This window comes from Glossina fuscipes, unplaced genomic scaffold, assembly GCF_014805625.2.
Source record: "Glossina fuscipes isolate IAEA_lab_2018 unplaced genomic scaffold, Yale_Gfus_2 2, whole genome shotgun sequence".
NCBI lineage: Eukaryota > Metazoa > Arthropoda > Insecta > Diptera > Glossinidae > Glossina > Glossina fuscipes.
The window spans coordinates 33,371,876-33,390,205 of NW_023998416.1; the positions used below are offsets into that span (position 1 = coordinate 33,371,876).

At 35.1% G+C, this 18,330-nt stretch overlaps 1 protein-coding gene across 1 annotated transcript; it reads right to left on the reverse strand.

Annotated features, from left to right (window-relative positions):
- Positions 1-215: 215 nt before the first annotated feature.
- On the reverse strand, positions 216-1,460 carry LOC119633603 (zinc finger protein Xfin-like). Its single transcript, XM_038027220.1, has one exon. It carries the CDS (start codon positions 1,458-1,460, stop codon positions 216-218), a length of 1,245 nt encoding a protein of 414 aa, XP_037883148.1.
- Positions 1,461-18,330: the final 16,870 nt, after the last annotated feature.

Consider the following 18,330-nt stretch of genomic DNA (forward strand, 5'->3'; position numbering starts at 1 on the left):
TACGATTGGTAAAGGTTTCGTCGTAGCTTCGTCTAACAGCTTTTAATGTTTTAAGTTTAATTTTAAATTTGCCCATAAGTTAATGTTAAGTTTAATTATGGTAAATAGCCACTGGCTAATAAAGGAAAATATAAAACAAACAACTTAATAAAGAAATATGTAAACAATTTAGGAAAAAAATAATTATAATATATAATGATCCTCTTCATGTGGACTTAAGATGGAAGCTTTTCGACTGCTGGATCGATATTAAGCGGTGGTCGCCCTCTTCGTTTCGGAATCAAATGTGTTAGAACATGTTTGTTCAACTGATCTTTCCGGTAGTATCTTCTTTGACATAAATGACATCCTAAGGGCTTTTCGTTATGCTTTTCTTTAATGTGTCGGTTAAGATCGCTTCTGTGATGATATTCTCTCGTACATTCTGAACATTTGTATCTCTTGTCGGCCGTCATATGAAGTGCCGAATGCACTTCCTTTTCTTCTTCGGTTTTAAAGCGCTTGCCACACGCAGAGCAACGATGCAGGCGGTTGCCGGAATGAGCAATGTCGATATGTTGCTTCAAGCTATAAGACTTATTAAATAATTTGCTGCAAAGAAGACATTTGAAGTGATCGTCCGGTAATTTAATGGCGCTGACTTTTAAGATTCCCTTAGTGGCTGCGTTAGGTACGGGGCTGCGTGTAGCGCGTTTCAGCGATAATGAGTCCTCGGCGTAACTTTCACATTGATGTTCACGTTCGCTTGACGGAGTAGACGAACATTCCGTTTGTTTTTCGGCGAAAGTGGCTGTTGGTGGCAAAAGTATTCTCGGTAAAAACGTACTTCTTGTGCAGGCTGTGTCGGAATTGTTATAGTTCAAGTCGAAGATGGTTTTTGGTAACAAATTTATTCTCGGTAAAGACGTACAACCGGCATTACGATTATTATTGCTAAAAGTATTGTAGCGTTCCCTAAAATGTTCTAACGCACCGTTTCGGCCCGTTGTGTATGAAACATGCGACTGCAGATGCCCAACTCGGCCGCCTGCCATAGATTGACCCATGCCGTAACTCGAAATTCGATGATCGTAGAATTTATTGACTTTCACGGAGTGAGCTTCAAGTGGATAATATGAAGAAGACGAGCGCCTGCGCATTATTCCAGTTCCTGATGACGACCAGGTCGTTGCAACGAGCGAACGGGAGTTATCTTGTCTCATTGTATTTAGAATAATTTCATTATGCGTCTGTTGAGAATCTGGAATCTCATTCACAGGGGGCGAATGGGATAAATAACATAATGCGCAAATATATTCGCCCCCTTCGTGATGTTCAGCGCGCTCGGAAAAATTCTGCATGACACTCTGTTCAAAAACTGGTGTTGTTGAACATGCTACTTCTATACTCCCGGAATCTTCAATAACAGGTTGCAAAGACTCAGCACAATATGGCGGATATGGAATTTCCACTAGCTCCATGTCCTTCGCAGATAATAACAACCTCTCACAATCATCCGCTTGAATTAAATCGAAACGATTAATAGTGTCTATATTAAAAAAAAAAGATTAGTTTTGAACCGAATGTTGTTGCTCTTATGGTTTACTTAGTTATGGTACTGCAAACTCCATTACGTAACCATTTTTATAGTTTTTCAAGAAGACGGAAGGACATTAAGACTGCCACCTTAATGGAGAGGTAACTGAATGCGTGGAAATTCATAAGTCCACTCTATAAAACATTAGAAGATTCATGAATTAAAGGAAATTACGAAATATAAGAAGGTTTCCAAATTACAGATGTGCCGTAAGTCTTTGTACAAATATATAACAGTAGGTAACTAACGAAAGCAAGAAAAATGTAAAGGGAGTTTTAATAAAATTTACCTCTAATTTTATTTAGCAGGTAGACGTGGAAAATTTTAAAGTATATTATGAAATTCAAAGGAAGAAAATTTGCAAAAAAAAAAAAGAAAAAACCAACATGCAATAGTCGAATAATTGTCTACACAGGTGCAAACAGTTCTAATGATACGGTTTAAGTGAGTTTTATGTCTTACCAGCTCAAAGTTTCGCCAAAAAATCGAGTTTTGTTTGAGCGATTTTATATTTGACGAAATGAATTCGCCCAGACTTGGAAATTAGAAGGACAATTTAAGTAGTAAATCTCTTGATAACTGAATGTTTAACTGGCTTCGAATAGTGTGACTCGGCCGTTAAGGAGGGATACTTGGTTAGGAATTTCATGTACCTGTTTGCTATCGCACATAATTCTGCAAGTTCTGCAGTGGATCTATTGGCCATTCGCGTTTCAACTATTCAATAAATAAAATGTGTTTGTTAACTAAATCAGTGCCTGTAGATACTTGACACCGCAAACGTTAAGGGGAGCTCCCGACGTAGGTTTTTTGTTAACGTGCAGTAGTTTCTTCTCAAGGGCAACAATTCTCGAAACGTTGGCTGCGGTTTATGTTGTGTTGGAAACCCGTTTGTAACATAGAGATCTGGAGGAGGAAGGAACCAAAAATTCGGCTACAATCATGGTTAAAAAGTTTATTGTAATTTATTCGAACTATCAAATAAAAATACACTCTTATACAAGGGGGTTCCCTGAATAGGTGCATCTTTCTTACGGCTGCAAAGAACATGTCTACTCTCTTAAGATTTAAGAAAATTTCGCATAACTTTCTGCAAACTGGTTTTCTGACTGGGTCAACTGGCATTGTATGGAGCTTTATAACCTTAACTCAGCATTTTCCTCTCCAGAACTGTTTGTCCCTCCATTTGATGGCAAGAAATTGCTGACCAGATCGAGAAAGCGCAACTAATAACAGGTCTTATGATTTGGTTGTAGATCAGCAGTTTAATGGCCATATCGAGCATCCATTTGCCCCTTTACACTTAATTGCTTAGTACTTTTTGGTACACTTTGAAAATTTATACTTTTCACCTTGTAATCTATGTGTTCAACTTCCAATTAAGACAAACTTTTAGTAGGTAAGACAAACTTTAGATAGATTTAAGGTTTTGTTGGCTACTCTCGCTCTAGCACGGGAAGCCGCTATTAAGCGGCCATTTGCATATGTAAACAATTTGACGTCCTTTGGAAGGGTTTATAAAGTCACTGACGAAGATGTTGTATGTATGTATGTTGAAAGTGTACGAAAATTCAGTTTTTATAGTTTTTTCATATTTCGCGTTAAAATTATGACTTCACTCTCCGAATAGGCAGACCCGTTTCCGGAAAATGTATATGTCCATGATGACGGGAAGTTGCAAGTATAACGGATCAGAAATCTCATGGAATTTTATAAAAATAAATTTTTCCACAAATAAGTGACTAAGCTATCAAGCATATGAACTGGGTTTTATCAACTTTAAAGACACATTACTTTTAAGATCGACATAACTTTCAAGTTGTTGGGAAAGAGCAAATTTGAAGGAGGTTGATTGCAGTTCTTTTGGATTTTTTAGCCAGTAGGTAAATGAATAGAAAGAAATAACTGAAAATGAAAGTGAGGTTTGAAGTTGGACAAACCCTGTTTAAGGTATAATATACGGAAAACCTCGCATAAAATTTGATGTAATTGTGAATTTATATAGCATAGTTATGTACTTATTTCTTTAGCCCAAATAGTAAAAATATCGTAACTTATAGGCTGTCTTCATGTAAGGACCTCTTTTCGTACCGACGCAAACCGACGTTATAAAAAATTGCATCTTATAGGGTTCACTTTTCATGGTAATCCTCATATGCATGGCGGATTTCAAAAAATAGACCTATTTGATCCAAATTATCTACGGTTTATTTTAATGCCACATTCCTCATATAGACTAATTTTCATGACAAAATACTCAAAATTAAATTTTTTTGCCATAGGGTTTATAAGTCCAAAACATTAACCTACGGGGTTCAAATTCGGTAGGATTCATTTTTGTACCAATGAAGTGTTATGACCCAATTTTCATCATGAAATATTCAAAATTGCAACTCCTTCCTATGTGAAGATTTAATTTTCGTGGTAACGTTTTTATGGAATGGGACTCGAAAAATGGCCACGCCACGCCTTATCTAAAACACTATTACTCAGCGATTTTTGCTGCGAAAACCTGAAAATTGCAAATGTGTTCACAAAATGATTTTTCAAAATATAGCTTTAGGGCCCAAATATGTCACTGTACAACTATTTCTCGAAATAATTCAGAAACTGCGACGTGTGGGTTGAACAAAAACGTCAGATAGATAGGTGAACAGAAAAGCTTAAATTGATTCACAAGGTAAGCCTGAATCTATTGAGATAATGAAAAGTTTTTTGATTTTGATCCCTTTCGATTGATACATAAATCGGAACAAATTTAATATACCCTACCTCAAAAGCAGTGCATGGTATAAATATAGGTGTAGCTTTAAAGTATTTTGACGATTTCATAAAATTAATGAATATAAAAGCGCTTGGGAATTTTTGACAATGGAATTTCTATAATGTTGGGAAAGTTACGAATGCCAATGAAGATTTTCGATACTTTGCCTGACTGCGTCATAAAACATAGTTGCAGCTGCGAATTATCAATTATTTCCTTATAGAAAAATTCGCATTCAAGAGGATTAACGAAAACACTGCAACAAAATGTGACATTCTTAACCTGCTTTAAGGGATTTACATACAAAGGACTTAATCTTGCTACGAAGTTGAATCACTGAGAGAGAAAAGCTCCGTTATATTGTATTTTTGCGCTCTTTCGAATAAACTGTTGGCAAACGATTAAATTGTAGTTCTCTTAACTATGTAAACAATTTTCTGTAAATAAGGCCTTTCCACAAAAAGTGCGTTATTGCGTTTTTCGGGTTAATAAGTTCCAAGTGGTGTACACAATGCGAAGCCGCGTCATCATATTATTTTATAAAGAAAAAATAACGAAATCGATGCAAGTATAAACAAATACATTTGGCTTGAGCAGCAAAAAAGAAGAAATTGGAAATGAAAAAAATAAGCTGAGCAACAAATATATGAAAGACAACAATAACAAAGTTAAGGGAAAGGCATATTGAACGTTTGATTGATTAATGAAATAAGGAAAGAAGAAAATGGCTTTACAGGGAGTAGCATGGAGATAGACTTCACTGACGCAGCAAACGAATTGAAAAATACGTTTAAATATATATTAATTATTATTAAATAATATTAAATGTGATTTATTAGCAAATTATATCCGCTTGACTTAACTAGTAGGTAAAAATCGTGAGCACCAAGCCAGATTCGCAAATTTAAACGTCAAGTGATTGCTCAGTTTGAAGAGTCATAACACTTACCGAGTGGCATAACATACTTCGTTGTTTTCTTCTGACCAACACTTTTTACCGGGGTCCGTACATTGAGTATTTATTTGAGTGTTTAATAAATATATATATAATACATATACATATATATATATATATAATATTTATTTATAAATATAATAGGTTGTCGTGTTTTAGATAGACAGGTTTTTTTTCTTGCAAATATTTTCAATATTTGCTTTAAAGTTCTATTCAAATATTTTGTTTAAAACATGGTCGGTTTTGTCAAAACGCTTGCAACGCCCAGAAGAAAGCTGCAGGCACTCCACAAAGCATAAATAGTTACGATAAGCATCAGATTTCGAATCGATTTAAACATGTCCGGTTGTTCGTGTATGCTTTTACGGAACATTTCTTGTAAGGTTTGCCGAAGAATTTTAAAAGGACACAAACATCAAAGCACACATCTTCAACGCTCATACGCCTACACAGAAAAAAATGTGAACACTTTTGCTTTTCTTATATTTCGCTTATTATTCATAAAGTACAACACACACACAATACCAATTGGCTTTTACATACAACAATCTTAGTAAGCCATTGTTGCGGAGATATTCATTTATAAGCATCTTTTACGGGTACAATCTTTTATTTTTTCTTATTTTCTTTTCTTCTTCTTTTCTTTTTTTTCTGTTTCTTTAATCCTAATGGGGTTAATCCTAAACAAATAGTACAATACTTTTTCATTTCTGCATTCTTGAGCATTCCTCGAAGACTTTAATTTATTTCTAAATAACGGCAGAATAACCTAGACGAAGTAAAGACTAGGGTTCGGGAAAAAGTTTCTTAGGTGAAACAGCTTTTGCTGTTTACGCGTCAAGCTTCAGTTTTTTGCATTCATTTTCTCGATTATGAAAAATCCGAGGCATCGACACCCGTGAAAATGACTATACACAGTAAATTCAGAATCTTGTGTTGCTCTCTCAATCGTGTATTTGTATGATGTTCGAAGCAATTTGTTGAATGCCGCACACACATCGAAACACATTCGGTCTCAAGTACTTGTGAATAAAATACTAAGTAATAATGTGTATATCTGCGTATATATCATAAACAATCCGTCTTTTGACTTTTCTTTCTCTTTCTCTGCCACTTTTCCATTACTAACATCTTAGTCGCATTTGTTCTTTGTTGAAATTGGTTTATTTCCGCGTAAACAGTAATTGTTGCAGGCAAAAAGAAAAAGAAGAAAAAATTCGTAAAGTTTTCTTCTACTTAACTTTCTTTGCATTATTCATGCAACGGCATTGTCATCAGCAGATGCTATCGAGGAAGCATGGCGGCAGTTCTTGAAAATTCAGGAAATAATGAAAAGAGGGAGAAAGAAAGGAACAGAGAAAACCGTATTTTCACTCTGATTAATCTAAGAGTCTGTGGCTCCTTTCACAGAAGCAGAGCAATGTGTAACGGAGCGAGAAAAAGAATTTAATTAGTTTTAAAAAAGTTAGCGGATATTAAATTAATATACACCAGCGAAAAAATCGATCTAAACAAACTATGATGGCTCGTATATCGTATTATTCTTGGATCTGAAAGAAAGTGCTTTTAAAAAGATTCAAGTTATTCTTGCTCTCTGCTTGTTGCTTATTAGAAAGGTTTATCAAAATATTACATAAGACAAGTAAGAAAGTTATGTCCGGCAAGTGCCGAATCTCGCGTACCCACATCCTACTTTCCAAGCGATACCCATATCGCTGGTATTATTAAGAAAAGATTAATCCACCAGGTCGTGGGGTTTTACCATATCCTTTTATGAATTAACCCATTTTTAGGCAGATAATGTATCTTCATTTGAAGAATGTGGAAAACATTCTGGCTTCCTTGCGTTATGATAAATAAGCATAACGCTTCAAAAAAGTGAAAAAAAGAAAATTTGGTCACTTGTAACTTCGTGTGGGCATGGCTAGAGTATTTCGGGAAATATCAGCCTTCATAATTTCCGAGTAACGAGTAAAAACGCACAAATTTTTGTTGAGAAAAACGGAGTTGTGTTCAGTTTATGTTCCATTACAGACTTCTGCTCTGACCAATTTGGCCCATTTTCAATACCTTCAAATGTTTCTACCAAATTTGAAGTCGATATCTTCATTTTCTCGGCCAAGAGAGTGCCAACAACAACCACCACGGACAGACGGACAGATTTGGTTAAATCAATTCAGAATTTCACGCTGATCGAGAACATATATACTCTATAGGGTCTTCCATTTGGGCGTTACATACATTGTCAAAAAAAAACCAAAATGAGTATATCGTCATCTTACAGTGGTGGGCTTAAAAATTAAAAAAAAACGCATTAACTGGGTTAATAAATTTTTCTTTACACCCTAACTAATCACTTAGACTAAGTAACAACATTTTTGAAGGTCTTATATCGTAGAGAGAGAGAGAGAGAGAGAGATAGGGAAAGAGTAGTGCTTTTCTCTCCTATAGTTACTGTTTGCATTCACCTACTTGTGGTGGCACTTCTGCCAACAATCGCTAACAACTTTCTGCTTCTGTTGCTTTTTCACAATACCAACGCAAAATTTAAAGTATTTTCCTATAAATCACTTAAAGAGTTTGAGCTTTTTAAACTTTTCCGTATCGTCATGGTTCATCTGCTCATTTTCTACTTACGAATCGTTGTTCACTCCATTAAATTTCTGTTTACTATTATATTACTTGAGTTACTAAATAGTGTTAGAGGAAATTAAATTGAAGTTTTTGTTGTTATTCACATTCAAAAGAGCCTAAGTTTGATAAAAACAATTTTGTACTTTTCTTCTTTGCATATCATTGAATCAAGCAAGTGGGAGTAGAGTAAAAAGCAAACATTTATGTAGTTTTCATAATTATGCAATGAAAGTAGAAAGTATGTATAGTACATGAAGACTTTAAACTAAATTTTAAAGCTTTCAGTTTTTCTTCGTCCGAAAGAAAAGTGCAGGAAATTCATATTCCTTTACATCCTTTAATGCAACGAACAATGTTGTAAGTAGTAGTTGGGACTTGCCTTGAGGAAGACATGATTTTACTATAGACTGAGGAACTATATCATATCTACTTAGAATTTTCCATTGCTTCCGAGAAATTCTCCTGCCATAGAACTCTTTCGTTTCAGAGCCATGGGATAAACAAATTATATCTTTGTGCTGGGTTTGGATGTCACATAACAATGCTTTGCATAATGTACCATTTGGGATAAATTGTGAGAGTAAACCAAACACGATCATCAGCTTCGTATAGGCTCTCTGTTGTAAGTAGTGACTTGTGAGTCGTGCTCCATCCACACTTCAGCCATTTTTCAAACTAATTTTCCGACCGGTTGCGGTCATGTTTTTGAACGGATCGCACGCGTATTAAAGTTCAAGCAAAATTTAAATATGTATTTATTTATATAAGTTGACTGGAAAGACTGAACAACAACATGCCAGCACTTGTTTACGTAAGTGGGAAAATATGTTCGCTCATCATTGATGGATAGGCAGTTTTTGATTGACAATCGCTTGAGTGAATTGGTGCGAAAGTTTTCGTGAAAATGAAAAATATGGACTATCGCGTTGTCCTTAAGTTTTTTTTTTTTTTAAATTAAATGCAAGTTGGACACGTTCTTCTGCATACAACATTCTTCTTTTCGTAGTTCAAATGCTAGGAATTTGTCAATTATTTATTGTACTGCGTAGCAAAGAAGAAGTAATCACATCTTGTAGAATGATAAGCACGAATAAAAAAGATGAAGAGTTGGAAAAGGCATTGTACAGCACTTCTCCTTCACTTCTAGTATTTCGACACGCTATCAAAAAAATCATTAGGTGTTAGATGAGCGGGAGGAGAATATAGGAGGAAAGGGCCAACAGTCAGCCGGTTATTTTATAATGGCGTATAAATTCTATTTTAGTCAGAAAAGTCATGATTACATAGGTGAAATACATGACATCTTCTCCTCTGATTGAGTATCATCAATCCATGATATAAAGTTGACGAGGTCTTCTGCGCCGCTGACGCAACACGCCGTAGATATACATTCGGATGAAAATTGGTTCGTGTAGTGTAATGCGTGTGATGCAAGCAGTCTAGGTTTTTTCTCTAAATTATAATGAAAATAATGAAAGCTTTAATTCCATCATGAATATACTAGAAGTAATGACAATAGCACTCTTAATAAATCTCTTAGAAAATACATTAGATACATATACAACGTAATCTTGCAATGAATATATTATAACGAAAATGCTTTTCTTGACAAGATTCGTATCACTAGATCGCGGTTTTGTTTACAACCAATTTGTTTAAGGGTAGGATTGTTTGACAACATTCTTAACTGAAACTTTCTTGTCGACTCAAATTTTTGTTTAGTCTGGGGACATTTTTTTAAATCCCTCTTGTATAACCTACGTTCATACGGAAACTGAACCTCTCCATGTGGTAAAAAAAATTGAATTTTCAATTTAACAGCAATTTAATGGTGAAAATTGGTTCAGAATAGTAACTCGACATAAAAACTATATAGACGCAAATTTGAACCACATGGGTGTATTTCTTGGATCCCACTCGGTGTAAGATTTCTTATGAATTGTAAGTTGTTCAGAAGAAGGTTTCATTTTTAATTTTTTGTGATGAAAATATTCCCACAGTAGCGACTTACCAAAGAAATTGAGGACAGGGAATGTGGACCACAAAACCTTATTTTTTAGATCTTAACAAATACAGATGTTATTATGAAAAGCAAGTACAGGGGGGCATGAAAGGAAGCCCTTTTAGTGAGACAAAGTCTAATTTGTGATTTGCTATGGCGGAAGCAACTGGAAGTTAATAAATTAAAATATTGTTGCGGAGAATCCAATATTCCGGTTTAGTGGTACTGACTGACTTGTATTCACGAATGGATCACTAATGTTTCTTAAGCCATTTTTGTCATATCCACGCACACAAAGACTCACTTGACTTTTGGCATAATGCTTCCGTTTTCAGCTCACTTCCATCAATCGTCATTCGTAGATAGATAGGTAGGTAGACAGACTAAGAGAGAGAGAGAGAGAGAAAGAGAGGGAGAGAGAGAGAGAGGTGCAACAGGTTTATTCAATACATTATGGCACTTATTATGTCATTACTTTGGAATTTATTCGACATCCCAATATTCTAGTTAAAAAAAATTTGCAAAAAACACACACATGCAAACTATATTCTTTTATAAGCTAGTTACCTTAAGAAATACATTAGACCTATATGAACACCTGGCGCAAGTGAAAATTTTTCCACCATTTAACCATAAGAACATACACCTTTTTGGTGTTAAGTCATACATACGTTTCCAGCATCTTCTTCCGCACACTACGAAACAATCTAAAAGCAAAACACCTATAAATACAAGAATATGTTTACGCATGAGAGAGCGGTGTGCATTGGCATAGAAAGAGCATAAATTTTTTTATTTTTATCTTAACCTGGAAATTGGAAAGCTTTAAGCAAATTCATTTCACTACAGAAAGCAACATTTTGGCAGGAAATTAAAGTACATCAGTAAGACTACCTTGCTCTTAGATTTCAGTATTCTCTTGGAAAAGTACTGTGACTTACCTCTTCAGAAATTTCGGTTAATAATTATTTCGATATCGCTTGAGCAATATTAGCTCTTCGATCTTTGTTGGTGCCAATGAAGAAGAATTGGTCGCTCTTGATATCTTTTAGGTATGAAAATAGAAAATGTCTAGAACATATACTCAAAGTGGCGAAAAAAGTAGTCAACAGCCAAAGCTGTACAAAAAATACTTTACAGCAGTCGATACTCTCATCTTTTATTTATGCCTGTGTGCGAAGTTGCTCATAGAATACTCAATGCCCTTGAGCATCGACGTAATGTTGACTGTATGGAACTTACGTACAGATACGTCGACGACAAGTTTTCTGCAGATATAAAGAAGATTTTTTCAATTAAGTCCTTTAGCAAGGTTACTCTGTTTTCTCAGCGTTGTCAGTGACCCCGTTCTTTAATCTCGCTGCCGCTTTAGAGCAAATTCCGCTGACGCTTTTTTTCGCTCTTTTCCGTTGTTCCATATACTTCCATTTACAAGTCGAACATATACAAACATGGCATACTAATGCGCTAGCTATAATTCTTTCTAGCAGTCATCGTGTTTACTCCTGCAGGTGACACATTTTGAGTAGTTACTTAAAAAAAATAAATAAAAAGTAAGTAAAAAAAAAAAAAAATCTCTATACCACTACGCACTGTGCGCTTATTAATATGCTAACTTTTCAAAATGAGGTGTTATATGAGAAGTGATCGAAACGGTGGTCCGATCCGAATCGTTTTCAATGGCTTTCGTTCTTGCGTCAAAACAAGCGAACCCCCATACAGGCACAGAATGTAGTTTGAATTCGATTATTATCAAAGAAGGTGGGCCTATCTAAAGTTCTTTTGGGGCTTACATCGATTCGCATACACTACCACAAGTAGTATAGGATACAAAAAAACAAGCAAAACTAATTCAATTTTGCGGGAAAACAATAAACAATTAGAGGAATGCGTTAATTCTAAAAGATTTTCAGGAACGAACGTCACTAATGACGCAAATTGTTGCACAACACTCGGCCAAGCCGAGGTTGGATTGCCATTGTTGCCTTTTACTCCGTTATATATTCTCTAACGGAATGCATATAGCATAGCTTTCCTTTTTGGGTTTATAATATCGAATTCTTCAGTTTGCAGTGGATTGAATAGGAAATTTTTGAAGACCACAAAATTTTCCAGGATGATCCGAAGACACACGCTATTAAAAGTTAGCGAATTCTTTCGATGAGAAGGCAAGGAAATGATTCAAACGCGATAATTTCTTTCAAAATTTCCACACACTCCCGCTTGCCAAATATTGATAATTGTCGAAATTGATATACGTATGTGAATTGGCTAATAGCATTTGTTTATATTAATTTGGCCCGAGTTGGCTGTTTACGTTCGGTTGTGGCGAAAGTTTCTTCAAAAAAAGAATTATCCTAATATTCCTGAAATTCCCGAAACTTTTTCTATGTAATCTACACTCATTTGCCTGTGAAAATGTTGATGTGCTATCAAGAAACAGCTGTGTCATTGCTCATATATGCCTTCCAATTATAGTCCCACGGAGATTTCAACAGATCACACATCTTGTTCTATATCCTTTAACATATCAAAGTTGTGTTTTTGTGTTCTATAGAGTTGTGGTTTTGTGTTATATAAAGTGTAACGAAATTTTTTTTTAAATATTATCAACAAATAGTAACAAAGTTTGATATATACCGAGCACAAAGGTTAAATGAATAAAAGTGCGAAAGTTATATTCGAACGAACATTTGGTGTCCAGTAACTGTAATCAGTAGATAACAACACGAAAACATTTTCTAAAGTGTAAATTAGATAAGGTGTAGTGTGTGAGCCATCGCCTAACTCCACTATCAGCCTGCAGTTATTCATAAAAGGACTTTTCAAAATAAGCCTATATATGGGGAGTGGTCGAAAAGATGGACCGATCCGAACCATATTCAAAAGTGTTCGTCCTTTGGCCAGAGCACGTCAATATACCACGTATCAGCAAAATATCTTTAAAATTGGGATTTACAGGTTAAAGAGAAAGATATACGACGGACAGACAAGCTCAAACCAATTCAAAAATCGAAGTGATTCCGCATCGTTATATCAATCGTTATAATCTGTGAGTTGCATACAATCTCAGAAACTTAATATAGCCTTGCACCGCACAGAACCAATGTAAATGTAAAACCTTATATTTTTGTATGGCTTGGGAAATAAAAATATTTTACAATACAACGTAATTTTATTGCGTGTTTTTTTCAAATTCTTTAGATTGTTTCCGTTTCTTTTTCTCATTCACTTAGTGCAATAAGAAAACGAACGAGAAAACTTTCTCCAGATGTGTGAAAATATTCGCCTTTTTTAATTAAAGTTTATTCTACAAAAAAATCGTTCTCCAAACCAAAATCTACAAAAGAAAAGTTCACGTAGTTCCTTTCTTTGATTAAATAAAAAAATAAAAATTAATTTTCATAAGAAAAGCAGGTTCTGAAGGCATTCAAAAACTAACTAACTGAGTAAGTGAAATTCTAGTAGAAATTCTTTAAATATATATAAGAGAGTGAGAAAAGTGTAGAAATTGTTGACCTTTCGTTATTATTATTCGTTGCATCGGAGAGTTCAGCCAGAAAACACGAACCAGCCAACCAACAAACCAAACAAATAGAGTTGGCTAACCGTTTAACCAACTGGTTAAAAATACATAAACATCAGTGCTGAGAAAGACCATAAAAATGAGATATGAATACATCCTCCGCCAATTCGTTCGTTTTTATGCATTTGTTGGATGTTGGCAGCGATACCAGCTGCCAATCTAACAAGAGGGATAGTGTGTAGTGTGTGTAAGGATTTCCTATATGAATGTCTACTACGCGTTTGTAGCAATCAACATTGAGTTTCACCGTTACAACACGACGTTGCCACAGTTGCAATGAGATTAAAAACGGAAAAAAAGAGGAAAAAAACTAGAAATGCATTAAAAACAAATATTAACAAAAGATAAAAGCATTAGAAAATGGACTTGGGCTTTAATTCACATCCTGCGTATATTGTGTACAGCAATTTACGAAAATTATTTTGCACTCTTTATAGTGCACTCGTGCTGAGCGCATGCTATACCCATCTAGCCTTTCAAGTTTATTATGTTTTGTAAAGCTGTCCGCTTAACCGTTTCATTTTCGATAAAAACTTCAATTTAACACGCAACAGCCCCGGAACGGTAGTGAATTGTTTTCATTATTTTATCACAAAACAAATTTTTTTTCTAACAGGATAGTCAAGACACTAAAAAATAGAATCATTTTCAACAAACTGGACCCATTCGCCAGGAAAGCAACTCTGTCCTTATAAAAATCTCTAATCCTTATAAAAGTCAAATATGCGGTAACGTGTTCGAATACGTTCAGAAATTCCCCGAAACTGACAGTGATTTAGCCTGCGTTACTAGCATTCGACAAAAGCTCGACTCTCATTGCTTTCTAGAAAGCGAAGCATTTAAAAGAGCATTTGAATCTCAAGGAATTTTCAAAGTGAAAACAATAGATCAATTTGGTCCTCAGGAACAATTTCGCAATCGAGAAAATGAAGAAAGCGACTAATGCGAGACACGTAAAATTTAAATTTATTTTCCGTTCTTGTGACAAAATTAGTCATATGGACGAAGGCTCCAAAATGAAAGAATTCAACAAAAACTAAGATACCAGGAAGAAGCCGTTATGCCAGATAAACGAAATGATGCCTACCGGTGTATTTTAAATAATATCACAAGAGCGGCTCAAGTCAAAGGGAACACTTTGCTTGTATTTGTGGTAACCTTATTTGATGACAGAGTTTGTATTGGGCAGTGTTAGTGCAATATCGTATCGCGATTGGACTCAAGTGTCTCATCTCGCCTAGGGACATGTGTGAAGTGAAACGAAAAAATTACTACAAGCAAATGAAAAATCCACCAACATAAGCGTGTACAGTAAAGTGAAAAGTTCAAATCGAATATGAAACAAGAGATTACTTTGAAGGACATTCTAGTTATACGTGTTTACGAACCAACTTCCTTCCCATTCATTTCTTTCATCATGGACTAATATGAACTAATTTTCCATAGGAAGAAAGCATTCATCAAATATTTGTCAACCAAGGAGATTAGTCCTGGCCGGGCTACTCTTTAAAAATGCATGCTGGCACAGAGCAATAGCAGACTTAATAGCAAAGTTATTACGAGATATAATAATACTCTCAACTAATTTAGGCAAAACACTAAGTTTGGCAATTCTGCTATAGCTTCCAACACTATGTCTATTACCAGCTTTATATACATTACGACACTCTTTTCTTTTGGAGTTAGCAAGAGCAGGGCAGAAAAAATCGAAAATATATCAAATTCTCACTATTACACGTCTGCTTTTTCATTCTAGCCTTTAGGTATGAATGAGAAGAATCGCTTTTCTTCTCTTTCCTCCTCCTTTAATAAAAGCCGGAACAATTTTGCGTTTATAATTATATGCTTCATGTATGTCGAATTTATAATTAAAATTACATGACGCATAGTTTAACCTAAATAAACGCAAATATAATCATCGAACCATAATGCAACGAATAACAAACAACGTTTTGAACACATTGTGAAACACTATCCTTGCAAGAAAATCCAAGTTTCTCACAATTTTTTTTTTTTGATTTTTTTTTCATTTTCTTGCTAATAGGCATTTATAAATGTGTGCGGCTGTATCTGTTCTGCTCAACAGCTATGTATGCATGTGCATATATGACGGACATGTTTTTTTGTTGTTTGTTTTCCATGTGCTAATAATTGGGAGGTTTAATTTTCAGAAATCTTATTAAAACTTGTCGTTCAAGGGAAACCTAGTTAATAATTAAAGATTAACATTTCGTGCATCGCTGGGCAAGGCAGTCAAGAGCCGTAAGGCAGGAAGGGGCGAATTCATTTTATGTCTAACGTCGTGACAAAAACTAATAAGACATGGAGAAAAAGAATTTACTGGAGCTCAAGAAAAGCGCAAAATTTCCTATTATTTCATACATGCAACACTAATGTGACTGTGCAGACGCTGGACCAATTATTCCTAAGTAGAGATTGTTTTAAGGGATACTTGAGGCGCTCTATGCAATCAATGGCATAAATTAATTCATCCCTTTATGAAAATTTTTAAAATAAAATTGTCTTTCGCGCAAAACAATCACATGTCAAAGGGATTTTCCTTCTTATTGACTTGGTGGTTTATTAATGTTAGTTAAAGAAAATCTAATCACATGATTACGCAGATCGCGCTTGCCGATGAGTGACCGTGACCCAACCGGCATAGGTAGCTTCGACACCAGCCAAGACTGTTTAGAAACTGCATCAGGTAGTAATTTACCTAGCCCCGGGCGTCTTTTCACCCGTAATGTTGTGATAGGGATGGGTTGAAGCGTTACTGATGTGAAGTTAGCCCACTGTACCTAGCCTTGGCGTCTTTTTACCCGTAATGTTGCCCTAGGGATGGGTTAAAGCGTTTCTGATGTGAAGTTAGCCCACTGTACCTAGCCCGCATTTTAGCGAAGACAAAGATGTGGAGTATCTTCATACTTGGGTGCGCGCCTCTGCTAAGGTAATAACTGATAAATGAACGGTACAAAATGATTAGAAAAACCAAAGAAAAAAAGAAACACAAGCACAAATAATATAAGAAATTATACAGAAATGAAAAATTTTTTCTTGTATTTATCATACAGTGCATGCATATTGTTAAGGAAAAGTTACAATACATAAAGTGTGTATAAAAAACCTTAACGAATTTTTCCTATCGCTGATTTTTGATATGTCTTAAAGGATGCTAACACTTAGCAGAGAAATCTAATTTCATTGGCACGGTTCAGACAGGTCATCTCGAAATTCGCAAAAAAATTCGGCCCTCTCCAAGTTCACAAGAGTCTAAAGGCAAAATGTTGCAATAATGTTGCTAATGAATTGTTCGATTTTATATTCACAATGTTGTTATCTTTTTTCTTGTTAAGATTGTTTTGTCTTGTTTAAGATTATACGTTACGGGCACATGTTTGCAGTTGTCGCCATTTTTCAAAACATGAATCGCCTATAATTTAATTCAAAACACTCTATAGGCAAATAGAATATGCGTTATGACAAAAATGTGTGTGTGTGCGCTTGTGCCTGCGCTTGAATGCCTCCTTTTTCTTTCTCATTATCTATATTGGTAAAAATGCGGTTTACGACTTTTTCGAATGAAGTGGTATGTGCCCAATAACTTATTTTATTTGAAGACGATCATAAACTAAAGTAATTACAATATAATTACAATGAGTAAATCAAATAATTAATAATTCTCTTAAGCTGGAGAATGAAATTAGGCTTTTCTAATAGGTTTTAGTATTTTTCACGACATATCAAAAATCTGTAATCGGGCAATGACTTTGAAAATGGTTATAGCACAGTTTGGAATTCGCATTCTTTTAATATTTGTACCGCAATTTCGCATGAGATTTAGTAGCAATAACTTAGATTTTCTGGCTTTGTGTTCGCAGCTGGAGGGTTAGTTTGTTGTATAGGTGAACGTTTGCTGATATTGTTTCATTTTAATATTTATTTTACGTTTGCGTTATTTATTTCGCAATAAATGGTAATGTAGCGAATACATTTTTAGTGAAGACACCCACCGAAAAAAATGTGGGTTACCTTGGTGGGCTATCTTCACTTCAGTGAAATGTTCACCTACTTTTCAGGGGACTTTCTCATTGAGGAAGTTCGTAGAGGCGTCTAATGTCATCCGCCAAGATGTCGCCCGGGGTCGGACCTGCAATTACCAGAAGTGTCTCTTCACGGATGGTCTTGAGCCCTCACATCTGCCTATAGGAGATCTTGTGTGTGCTTGTATGTGTGTACACGTTCTGTGAAATTATGCATGTATGGGCGTGAATATAAGTAATTCCAATTCTAAATCTGCACGTGTAATGCTTTTATAAAATATGTACAGAATGGGTGCGTACGTGTGAAGATATATTTTAGCAAATAATCTTTTTAACTTTTTTCTTTTTCATTGTTATCACCTGGAGCGGTATGTGTTCGCTTTTGTGAGAAGTGTACTATGCTAATGCCAGTTTTACCTGGCTTAGTTGAATTCGGAGACTTGATGTTGTAGAAAATATTGTATTTTATTTGCATTTACCCATATCTCAAATTCATTAAACAAAATCGTTTTCAAAATATCTAAATTTTAATCCACTTATGTAGATTCTGATTTTGTTTGACAAGTCAATTGAAGCAATGGTAACTGTGCGTCACTCCGCCCGAACTCGAAAGCGATACCCTCCATTAAAACCTTCGCTTCAATCTGGCATAGCAAGTGCGCCGCGATGAATGAATGAAAAACTCCCTCCTGACGTCTATCCTTGTTTCTGGTTGAAATGACTTATTAGAAAAAGTCAGCGATAATATGAACGAATAATCAGCAATAATA

Bases quoted from the DNA above. Each gene is read 5' to 3' on its own strand.
- LOC119633603 (XM_038027220.1), bottom strand. From the start codon at position 1,460: ATGGAGCTAGTGGAAATTCCATATCCGCCATATTGTGCTGAGTCTTTG.